We start from the raw sequence: 12250 nt of genomic DNA, 5'->3' as shown, positions 1-12250 counted from the left end.
ACAAAAGGTTTTCGCTATATGTAAAATCCGTATGGACTTCTTAGAAGTCCTACCATTCCAGTGGGTTAGGCATTTATTCTCCAGCCTTGTTCTGTAATTTTGAGTTTTTTTGAATGCATGAGTCCAACACTAGCAACTCAGGTGTTTTTTGCTTGGCCTCAATAATAACTTTTAAGATAGAAAGTGCCCTGAGTATCTTGCTTACAGATGACTGAACATAGACAAATGCTATTGGATGTTTGTTGTTGTTGTAAAACTCTTACCAGGTGCTTTCATACTGACATCCTGTGTCAGGTTTATTGCCAATATGGGAGCCTTCCTTTATATCGGTTTCTAAAATTTGAAAATGCATTCTTTGCAGACCTGATATCAATTAAAAATCAGAATTTGGTATTAAAAGCTATAGGAATTTAAATTTAGCTTTGGATTACACATATACTTTTACCTCCGTTCCCATGTCTAAAAGTAAGAGAAATGATTTGAAAATATATTTTCTTTCTTATTCATAAGTTGATTTGGTCCATTCTATTAAATCCAATACCGACTGACAGAGTTTCAAATAATATTTCCAGGAATTGTTAATGTGTTTCTATTGAACTGTAGCTTTTTAATCCAGGCCTGAGGCCAAGAAGAGGGAACAATTCCTTCCTAGAGGATTCTCCGTCTATTTTAAAAAGTTTGGCTTATTTGCAGTTTTTGAACCCAACTGGGAAACAAGACAACATTCCCTGAAACAGGCCAAAGGTTAAGTAACAGTTGTCCTCTATACCAATTGTTCCAGATTAGTATGGAGGGGAAACACATCAATGTATGGAAATAAGCCCCAAATCTAACTTCCTTTTGTGAGCTCTAGAGCAGGGCTTTTCAATCTTTTCACCCATAGTACCACTTTTAGGATATGGCAACATCCGAGTACCACCAGTCGCCTAGCAAGGTGTCGAAAACTTGATGACCAAAAAAAAAAGGGGGAAAAAGTGATAAAGTACAGGTAGTCCTCGACTTACAACAGTTCGCTTAGTGACTGATTGAAGTTACAATGGCACTGGAAAAAGTGCTCCCCAAGGCACAGCCGAGCAAGACACCTGCCTGCCTGCCTGCCTGGTGGTGCTCTTCCTCCTGTCTGAGGTTTGCATTGTGAGCATTTCTGTTGAGGATTGGGGGTGGGGTGGGGTGGGGGGGTGTTTGGTTTTTATTCCCCCATCTGCTGGGTGGTTGCAGCAATTTTTGGTTACTTCACATGACCTTGGGATACTGTGACTGTCATAAATATGAATTAGATGCCAAGCATCTGAATGTAAATCACAAGACCCTGGAGATGCTGCAACATTCCAGCTGATAGGCTCTTCTTGTGGGCTCAGCAGAAGCACCAGGATCAGCGTCGAGCTACAGCTGGAGCCTGGCGCTGATCCTGATACTTCTGCTGAGTCCTGACAGCCCTGCAGCTCCAGCCATCCTCGCTCAGGCTTATGCGGTGCTGACACCAGTTCAGCTTATTCCCCTCTCCTGCTACCACTTTTCTAGGATGTTCGCGTACCACCTGCCAGGTGCCAATGTACCACAGGTGGTACCCATACCACTGGTTGAAAAGCCCTGCTCTAGAGGCTGCTGTCTGGAAAGGTTTTTTATTATAAGAATCAATATTCCTATTTTTATGATATTTCTGTGAATAGGCTACTCACCATCAGATGGCTTTATCATTTTAGCACAGAGATAAAGCAGATCTCACTGTGACCCGCTGTGTAAAGGCATTAGTAATTATAACATATAATGGAACCTAAAATGAAGATAAAGAACTTTTTTTTCCTTTTTCCCTTTCCTCTGCTTTTTGCGTACTTTCTATTGAAAGCGAGATGAATTTTAGGGTATTTTAGAAGTGATAGGCTGCATACGAGGAACAGAAAAGGTTTCTTTATAGTGAGTCAGATCACTGCTCTCTATAAATTTGTACCTATCTCCATGGTTTCAAGAAGAGTTGCTAGAGTGAGATGCTGAGGATTGAAATTATACATTGTGTGAAAGTTTGGTAGAATTTATATCTTGCAGGTATGAGAACGAGCAGGATGTTGCAGATCAGACTTGCTGCTCAGTCCTGAAGTTCTTGTAAGATGAGGAATTATATTAATATTTTCATTTTCCCCTCGATCTTGTTACCTTGTCTCAGCAACATCCACCAAATTACTTTGAGAGATCCCTTCCATCTTTATGAAAAATAAAATATTAATTTCTTTTACCATGTAGTTCCTGAATTTATGGACAAAACAAGACATTTTTGATTTGGAGAACCCCTCCTTAACTTCCACACCCGTTTGCAGCCAGAAGGTGATTGTGACAACCCCACTGCACAGGGACAACACACCACTACTGCAGAAGACCTCTGTGTAAGTCTTCTTTCTATCTTCTCCAAAGTTGCACCTTGTGATCCAGGAGATTTAGGCAAAGCATACAGGAGATAAGAGTGAAACAAGAGGAACTTTTGTATGCTTTAAAATGAAATGCACATTGGAAATATCTTACTACAAATGATTTAAGAGTTGCCTTGTGGTGAGATGGGCAGTAAATAAGTTTAATAAATAAATACATAAATTGTCAGCATTTGTTTTCTTTACAGATCCTTTAGATATAAATGCATTGGGTGACGTGGACTAGTAGGGGATGCTGTGTTAGGGTCGGCAGTCCTGCCTGCCTCCTCATAAGTTAAATCAACTCAGGCTAAGGTCCCAAACAGTTAATAGTACTTTCACTGACTGTTTCTTTTGTCATTTACCTGAATCCAGTCTTGGATTTAAAAATGATAGTGCTTTACTCTTCTGCATTTATGTTTTCAGATTTGTAACTCCTGATCAGAAATATACTGCAGACAATACACCTTATACGCCAACTCCTTTTAAGAATGCGCTAGAGAAATATGGCCCAATAAGGCCTTTGGTATGTATTAAGCCAATTCATGGATTCTTTCTATGTTTGCATCTCATATCCCCACTGGAGTAATAGTCTCCTAATATACTTCAAGAAATGGAGCTAAAAATGGTTTCTTGTGTAAGGCTAATAAGGAACGGATTCCAGTTGTGAATTAAATTTGGTTCCTCTCCATGTTTATGTTCTCTCAAGGCTGGTTTAAATAATTTTCCTACTTATTATAGGGAATTGAACTAAATGATCATTGTGATCATTTCCAAAATTCCACATATCTCCCCATCTGGTGGGCTCTCAGAATAAGGTATTAACTTGAACTTATTATTTGCAGAGACTTTTTGAAATTAGGCCAATGATCAAAAAAGTTGATTGCTTTGGTTTTAAGATGTAATAATAATTATTATAGGTAGGAGATTTTAATATAAATCCCTTTAATTTCTCTTTATAATTCTGCCCATCCCACCTAATAAGCTCTTGTGCTTTCTTCTATCTCCCTCTTTTTTGGGAAATCAGTTTTTTTCCTCCTCCAAATATGCCCCTTTAGGAATAAATAAGATAAAATTTATGCATATCTGTGAGCAAAGTTACTATTTTAGAAATGGGTGGAACTGCTCCTTCAGGGTAAAGAACAAAATGCCAAATGTTGAGTCATGATTTTGCTATTAATCACATCTTGTTGGCTCCCCACCCAACTTTGTATCACAAACTGCAGCCCCAAACACCTAATCTTGAAGAGGATTTGAAAGAAGTACTCTGGAGTGAGACTGGAATGGAACTGATCATAGAAGATGATGTGAAGCCAGAGAAATAGAGGAGAAAACAGGGTGTAAGCATCTGATTAAGCATGTCTGCTAAACGTTATATTTCCTTTTAATTGTCCTTGTAACTTTTAAAGTTTACAGAGCCAGATCTGCTCCATACTGGTTGGATGCCACAATGAACTTTCCCAGATAATGCCACTTTTAAAAATACAAGTGCAAACCCATACCACTTTACTTGCACCATGGGGTGTTTGATTTAAAATTCATGGTATAGCATTAATTTTCCACTTCTCTATCTTCAATGAGACCTTTGCATGACAGAACTCTTGTTGCAGAAGTTAGCCAGGCTGAAGACCAGGCTTATGGAATCTTTATTCCTGATGATGCCCTTTGTGGATCATCTGTCGGGGACTTTTTTTCTCTCCAACTTCTTTCCTGCGCAGCAAGAAGGAGGCTGGAGACAGGGAAAAAATAGTTTGAAGAATAATTTCCAGGGAGGAAAGAACAAACTGTTTTGGATTGATGTGGTCTGACTTTTGCATTTAATAGGGTTTTGAAATTAGCTTGAGGGCAGCAGGTTACCTGTCCAGGTTTGGGGAAGAGGAACAATTATAACTCAAGCAATTGGGATCTGCTGACAGATTAGTGCAGGTGTCTTCAAACTCAGCTCTTTTATGCCATGGACTTCAACTCCCAGAATTTCTCAGCCAGTGTGCCTGGCTGAGGAATTCTGGGAGTTGAAGTCCATGAGACATAAAAGGGCCGAGTTTGAAGACCCCTGGGTTAGTACATAATTCATTATGCACAATATACAATGAAATAGCAAAAATCTTCCTTTTTACTCCATCTAAGACTATAAAATCCATGTCTGTAGCAGACTAGATATAGAATGGTGTGTGTTTTCCTAAGTTATTTTATTGTGCGGTTCTTCTAGTATTGTGGATTATAAGTTTTGCTTATTGAGTTTTTGTTTGGATCGGTATAGCCTCTTAAATGACTCTTTTTGACTTTGGGTTAGTCAGTCTTAGTCTTTAGGTAAAACTCTTGAATTTAAACTCTTAAATAGTTGAAATCTATCTTTCCAGAACTATTCCAGAATGCATGTTCTGTGAGCAAATTAGTTGTGCTAGCTCTCTCGTAGCTGCATTTCACATGTGAAAATGAGTTGTACTTGGCAAATTACTTTAAGGCATCACAGGATTCTTAGTTACCTGAAGATCAGCCAAAGGGGAAAAGAAAACTATGTTATAAAATATATCAATCTATTATGCCCCAAGTATTTTTGAACTAGGTTATATCTTTTTTTTAATCTCTGTGTTATAAAAACTGATATAGGAGTGCAACTTGTAAATCTGGTAGCCCTTGAGATGTCACCGAGTATGTGTTTTTGGTAAAAACACTTGTTTGGAATTTGCAAAAGGTATGCATTATGATTGGCTATTTTAGAATTTCAGGAATTCTAAATTGTAGCAATTAGTCCTCAGTTTATGTCGTTGAACAAGTCTTGTTATGTTTTGTCCATTTGTAATTTATGCTGGAGCTGGCAGGCTTTACATTAATCTTCGTGGTTTGCTTGACTTATTATTGCACTTCTTCGGTATGCTGTTATTTCTCAGAAAATCTTATTAGCGTTGGGTTTGTTTTGCCTCCCATGGGCATTGAAAGGATCTTAGTGATAATGTGCAAATAAATTAATTCTCCAAAACTTAATTCATGTCCAAATTGTTTAGGTTTCTGCAATAATTCGCTACAAGTCAGATTTAGAATCTGACATAACTTGGTGCCTAACTTTTTCCTTTTGTTTTATTTTTCCTTGTTAAAGCCTAAATATCCTGATTCCGTTCCTTTTTCAGTTGCACAGGAGTCCAATTAAGAAGGTCAGGAAATCCCTTGCTTTGGACGTTATTGATGAAGACTTGAAGTTGACTGTTTCCTCTGTGGCCAATCCTATTTGCTTCAAAAGAACTCAGGTGAGCTGTGATCCCCTGGAGAGTAAGTTGGTAGCTGGTAACAATTTTAAAATATCTCTGCTTACCTGCTTGCTACAATATTCTTTCATTGCAATAGGAAAGTTGGTATCTCCCCAGTCTTTGTTCCTCCAGAAGGCAATTTCATACGTTCTTACACAACTGATCTCTGTTGTACATGTATAGGTGTAATCATATGCACACATTTTAAACCCTTCCTGTTTCCTGAGACAGAGATTTAGCTTTAGGAACTCTTAATGTTTTCCATTCTGGTTTTTTGCAAATAGTGGCAAAAGACCTCTATTTTACATAAAACCTGGCAACATTTCATGAAGAAGAGCTACCCCTTTTTTAAAAAGTTGCCCTTTTTTTAGGTACTTTGAGAATTGATAGTTTTTTATTCTTGTAGCAGTTGCTTGTACTTTACCAGTGCATTGTGTTTCCCTGCAATTTTCAGTGCCAGAAATGGTAATGAAACATTTCCTTCTGATAACAATTTCTGTAAGAACACTTAAGCATATTAGTGAGAACTGTTAGGTATTATCTGTCTGTGCTAATGAATTACTTGAAACTGTATTTTTTTTAAAAAACAAACAAACAAACAATAAAATACAACAAACTCCCATGATTTTTTTTTAAAAAATAATTACTGTGTATTTGTGCACCATTAATTCTGATGTAATAATTGATACTTGATTTGTTAATGTGCTTTTCTATAATGCTATAAATTAGAAGGCAGCAGCTTATTATCATCCATCTTGCAAAATAGTTGGCCACATAGAGTTTCAGGAAAGCTGTGTTGGGCCCATGCTGTTTTTAGCAACCACATCTCTCAGCCTGCAGATAAGTGGCTCAATTTTATTGCAGACAAAAATATAAGAAACACATTCTGGGTAGGAAAAAAAATGAGGTGGGAGATTGCAGATTCAAGAGTAGAATAGGCAAATGTTAATGGTATTGAAGAAAAATGATTGTGGAACTTCATTAAAATAGCAAAATGTCCAAATTTTGATCAAAAACTTCCTTGGAACACAAGCATTCAATTCATTATTTTTAATGAGGCAGCAGCTTCCCTTTTGGAGGGAAGGCTGTGCAGAAAGTGATACGGTACTTATAGAAGAACCTGGGGGACGTAGAAATATTTAGGTTTTCTCAGGCATGGGCATGGGCATGGGCATCTCACAAGGTTTAGCTGTGATGAGACTTGTGTGCTCTGTGTAATCTTCTTTATGCTTCTTGATTTCCCAATAGCTTTTGGTGCCATCAACCACAGCATACTTTTGGATTGCCTGCAAGGATTGGGTGTTCAAGGCACAATGTTGTAGTGCTTTCATTTCTTCTTAAATAGGCAATTTAAGAAGCTGTGGGGGAGAAGAGGCCAAACCCTTAGATACTCCAGTATATTGGTAGACCAGAGGTTAGCTTTCTTTCCCATTTCATTAAAAATCTATATTAAGCTGCTAGGTGTGGTAATCTGCCAGCACAGGTGAATTATCTCCACTCTGGATCGAATGGGAGATGGGATCTTGACTTGGTCCTTGGGGCTGTTGGATGAGGAAAAAATTGTCCAATTAAAGCAGTATACAAGTTAAACAAATGCATTATTGTGCCCTTTTCAGCAACATATTAATACATTTGATTACACTAGTTTTTAAAGCTGGAGATACAAGTGCATACCACAGTTACTCAGCCCCGGCTGTCTTATGAATTGCTAAACTAGGAAGACATAGCCTGCTACTTTTATGATTCCCAGGCAGTTTTGCAATCAATGTGGTGAAGTTTTCTAGGGAGAGTGATTATTTATTCTGAATTATGGTAATTACTGTTTATGTTATTATGTTCATTAGTACTGTTGCATAGCTTTGGTGATAATTGATCTCCATAGTTAACAAACTGACATAAAGCACAAATGTGATCTTTTGCATTACTTAGCAATAATTGTTATTAAATTTCTTATTCTTGTAGATAAGGTAGTCCTTGACCTATGACTACAATTGAGCCCAACTTTTCTGTTGCTAAGCGAGACAGTTGTTAAGTGAGGTTTGGCCAATTTTATGACCTTTCTTGCCACAGTTGCTAACTGAATCACTGCACTTTAGTTAGTAATACAGTTGTTAAGTGAATCTGGCTTCCCCATTGACTTAGCTTGTCAGAAGGTTGCAGAACTTGATCACATGACCCTGGGAGACTGCAGCCATCATAAATACATGCCAGTTACCAAGTGTCCAAATTTTGATCACGTGACCAATTGGATGCTGCCATGGTCATCAGTATGAAAAATGATCGTAAGTCCCTTTTTCTAGTACCATTCAAATTTTGAATGGTCACTCAATGAATGGTTGTAAGTCAAGCACTATCTGTATGCTGATGAATTATTGTTTTGAACACAGTAAAGTATTACAAATAAAACATTTTTCCTGTTTACATTAAATGCACGCTTTCTGCTTGCTTTATAATGTATTAATAGGAATGGCTTGGAAAGAAATCAGTAAGTATGTTTCATGGCAACTTGCTTTTCTCATTGGTTGACTGATATTTGAATTTTCTTTGCAGTCCCTAAACTTTTCCTTGTCAAGCAGCAAGAATGACAACAGTTTACTCAACAGAGGATTTGTGCACATAAAGGCTGAGAAAGTTCCATCTTCCAGAAGAAACCAAAGTAAATTCAGGGTACCAACTTTGGTAAGTATAGGTAGTCATGGACATTGCTAGATGCCACAATCTTAGGGATTTGAAAAATGGGATGCTAAAATCTGTACTATGCTCCTAGCAACTTATACGATTATAAGATCCATCTCTAAATTTATGAATCAAGAGTAAAGTCACCTTTCAGTCATGTTTAGCTTGTCTCCTGAGGCCTTGAATAGACATGTCTGAAGTTTTCTATGCCACAATGTGGAAGCAGTTTGTCATTGTGTCAACCAACTTTTGCACTTTGAAACTGATTATAAAGTTTGGTTAGCCATTATTTTTTAAGTAATTTATTTTACTATACAATATAATGGTTGCCACTGGGCAAAAATTCCACGGCAAAAATTCTGTCTTCCTGTTTAATAATTTCATGTCTGTCAATTACAAATGCATTGCTTTGTTTTTATTCTACACCACTGTGTATTCCATAAGCTTCATTCTCCTGCCATTTTGATGTGTGTGGTCTGGTTTGAAATCTGTTGTGTGATAACCTATTAAAAATGGAAATATTCCAAAGGTTCTTCAGTCAGTTTCTGTAGGAAAAAATAACCATTTTATTTCTTTAAGCAGGCAGTTACATTCTCAATGTATTTTTTAAATTTATTTGCTATTATCTGCTAGAGAAATAAGGATATGTTGAAATAACATCATTTTGGGACATTTACAAATTCTATGTAGCTGTGATCAACTTAATTTTGCAGTCTGTTGATAATCCATAATTGGTTGGAATCTCATACCACATTAAATTAAGTCTTTTGCAAATCTGTATTCATTTAGATGCATGTACAATGGATGTCTTTGTATTCTCTGTTTTGTAGATGTCCAATGCTTGGAAAACTGTGGCTTGTGGTGGTTCCAAAGATCAGCTAATCATGCAAGACAAAGCTTGCCAAGTCCTGGGTGTTTTGAAACATAATCACACATCTCGAACATTGATCCTATCTTGAAGAACCCTAATAATATGTAGTTCTGCTTATATATATATATATATATATATATATATATATATATATATATATATGTGGGGGAAGAGAGGAAGAGAAAATAATTGACTTACTTTTTCAGTGCAACTTCTCTTTTGTGACCTCTGAGATTTGAATTGTACTAAGTTTCTGATTCTAAGTGGGTTGTAGAAAATTTGGGCCTAGCAGAATGCCAAGAATGTGGCAGCCTTAAGAAATATCCCTGTGTACCTCCTAGGTAATTTGCGTAAGTGGAAACAACTACTGTTTTGTCTTTGCCTTCAACTGACCTACAAGAGGGACCTATGAGCTGAATAAATTGACACTGATGAGACAGCCCTGGATGTCTGGATCAAGTTAGTTTCCACCAACTCTGTTCAGCTTTGCAGAGTTGGGCAGACTGAGCCCAGAAGATGATTTGATATGCTATGAAAAATTGAAACCACTTCCTCAGAGCATTGCTGGCTAAAAACTAATAAAATCACTGCCTTTACCCTTTTGTCAGCATCTGTTGCTCCTTACTAAGATCCAGAATTACTTAAAAAGCCACAACATACAAACCTATTTTGTGTAATATTTCCGGGTCCACCAGAAGGTGCTGATGTCAACATTATTGCTCTAGCTCAGCCGAAAATAAATGCATCTAAGGAACAAGTCAGCTATCTGAAAGAAACAGTCTACTATTGGGTGCACATTCTTTTAGGAGACTTTGGGAATACTTATATATAAAGGTGAAGGCATTGGACATATTGCACAAGAAAAGCCACAGCCAGTGTAAATTTACTTCTGACAATGTCTGAAAGCCACATAAACTGTTTTGCTGCAGAAGAAGACATTGGTATATTCTTGCAAATGAAATGGGTCTCATTGATGTGAACAGTAAAGCAGGCACAGCAGTGGCTGGGATAAGCTGTGCCTTGTTTGGGGTTTGTGCTATTCATTTGAAGTGTATCATGGTGATTGGAGAGATCCTGCCAAATCATATTTGTAAACTGAATCAGCTTCCGGGTACCTGAATCTAATTGCAAACCTGTATTATTAGGGCAAAGGGTCATGTTGCTGTTTTGCAGGTTGATGTCCATGGTGCAGTAGAAAGGGAAACAGGCTATACATCCACATCCTCTTCTCTATTATCAGTGGCAGATACTTAAGCTTGCCTCTGCAAAATGTTTAATATGAACCTCAGTATGAAAGCCTTTCTCAGAACTACTTGAACATTTTAAATATGCATTTGCATTTAAATGTCAGTCACCTTATACGTGTCTTTGATATCTGTAAATCAATATCTTAATTGGGACCTTTGAAGTCTGAATTTCCAAGACTTTTTGTAAGGCAAGAAAGGAAAAATAGGGAGAGAAATCTGAAGAACATTAGCATGACGTTACACCACTAAGAATATGGGAGAGTCTTTAAACCGATATATCAAATACAGATATTCCAGGAAAGAATCAATTAAGTTCTCATTTTTGAAAATAGGAATTTCATTAGTTAAAATAAAAAACCTTTCCCATTTCTGTGAGATGCAGAAACTTTAGTCAATAGAAATAAGAAAAAACACAAGGCATCTCTTACGAGTAGCAAAGCCTGGTGATCATCTTAAATAGTGAAATTATATCAATCATGCCTGATAAGTTCTTGAAAATTCAAACTTGCAATTGTAAGTCTTCAAGTTAAGCTAATAATCTGTTTTGGATTTCCCTCAAAACTAGCAGTATCATTGATTTCTTTCATTATTTATGCAATCTAATCCACACTGCCATGATTGCTGTTGAGCAAGTCTTTATCTCTGTACGTAACCTACCTCACAGGGCTGTTGTGAGGCAAGCTGTATAGCTCTGAAGGAATGGAAAAGATACAAATAAAACAAGACTAACCTTTGGAAATCCTGCTGTCTATTTAAGATGCAAATGCTAGATCAGGTTGGGAAAAATTGGAGAGATTCTTTTGGGCTGAGTATTAGTGCTTCTGGAGACTTCTTACCATTATGGGATGGCCCTTCAAATATGCTGCGCTTCAGTTAACACATTACCCCCAGCCAGTTGATTATTAAAAACATTAATTGGCAACAATGCAGTTGAAGTCCAGCATATTGGAAAGCTGGCTGACATCAATGCATATTTAAGAATTGGGGTGGAGGTGGTTTGGGCTGGAGCTGTCTAATTAAAAGATTAGAAGGGGAGCATTAAATGCTATTGCTAATTCTGCAAATCTGATTCCACCAACATATTCTGCTGTATGAGCTTATTGCTTATAAAGGAAGATTTGATGAGCAAATTTCAAGGGGATTGAGCAGAGAGCTGGCTAATAACAAAAACAATTAACTTTTAATGGGAATATTTTTTGTCTGAAGACTGCCTAACTTTGTTTTCTATACCAGCCGGACAGGTTACCTTTTAGTGAATGTTGAGCAGGTGAGGCATGCTAGAGAAATTTAAACCATAAATGTGGATTACTAGTGAGAGCTTTAAGGAAAAGGCAAATAAGGATGTGAAAGCATTAACAGATCCCTGCAAGGAATAAAGATGAGCCACTTCATGTTTTCGGATAAACTGGGCTACGAGTAAGAATACATGTCTTAAGCCCAAGATACATGTGTTTTGTGACATCATACAATATTCTGCTTAGCATATTGGGACCAGTCTTGAAAAAGAATGAGAAGAAAAATTATACTTTATTTAATCTGCCATAAATTAAATGCAGTGAAGGATTGCTTCTCTTGAAATGAATGATTACAATTGTTGGAAGGTCTTTTTGTGATTGCCCATGACTTTGTTTCTGCCCAGATGTGCATGTGAGATTCCCTGACCACCTATCTGCTTTAGTATCTAGTAAGCTATTTCATAAGGAGATACTGTTGACCCCAAAATAAATTGTGCCTTTTTACAGTAAATCTTTCTAAATTCATATTAATGCAATACTTTTATTAATGTGCAAGATTTCATTTTTAAAGTTATGA

At 37.0% G+C, this 12250-nt stretch overlaps 1 protein-coding gene and 1 long non-coding RNA gene across 2 annotated transcripts in view; one reads left to right on the top strand and one right to left on the bottom strand.

Moving 5' to 3' along the window:
- LOC120299198 (myb-related protein B-like) overlaps positions 1–9279 on the top strand; it is a 25676-nt gene extending 16397 nt beyond the window's left edge. Inside the window, 6 exon segments of the mRNA XM_039323754.1 lie at positions 2239–2378; positions 2826–2925; positions 3626–3739; positions 5528–5644; positions 8195–8323; positions 9151–9279. Of these exon segments, the coding sequence (XP_039179688.1) occupies positions 2239–2378; positions 2826–2925; positions 3626–3739; positions 5528–5644; positions 8195–8323; positions 9151–9279 (729 nt within the window).
- Positions 6270–12250, bottom strand: LOC120299199. The gene is made up of 2 exons (XR_005554362.1): positions 11169–12250; positions 6270–7185 (listed from the first exon to the last, which is right to left on the bottom strand). It is a non-coding gene; the product is annotated as an uncharacterized LOC120299199 (long non-coding RNA).

This window comes from Crotalus tigris, unplaced genomic scaffold, assembly GCF_016545835.1.
Source record: "Crotalus tigris isolate CLP2741 ecotype Arizona unplaced genomic scaffold, ASM1654583v1 scf7180000024281.4978605, whole genome shotgun sequence".
Taxonomy (NCBI): domain Eukaryota; kingdom Metazoa; phylum Chordata; class Lepidosauria; order Squamata; family Viperidae; genus Crotalus; species Crotalus tigris.
Note: the sequence above shows the minus strand (reverse complement) of the source record. Positions and strands in the feature narration are given on the sequence as shown.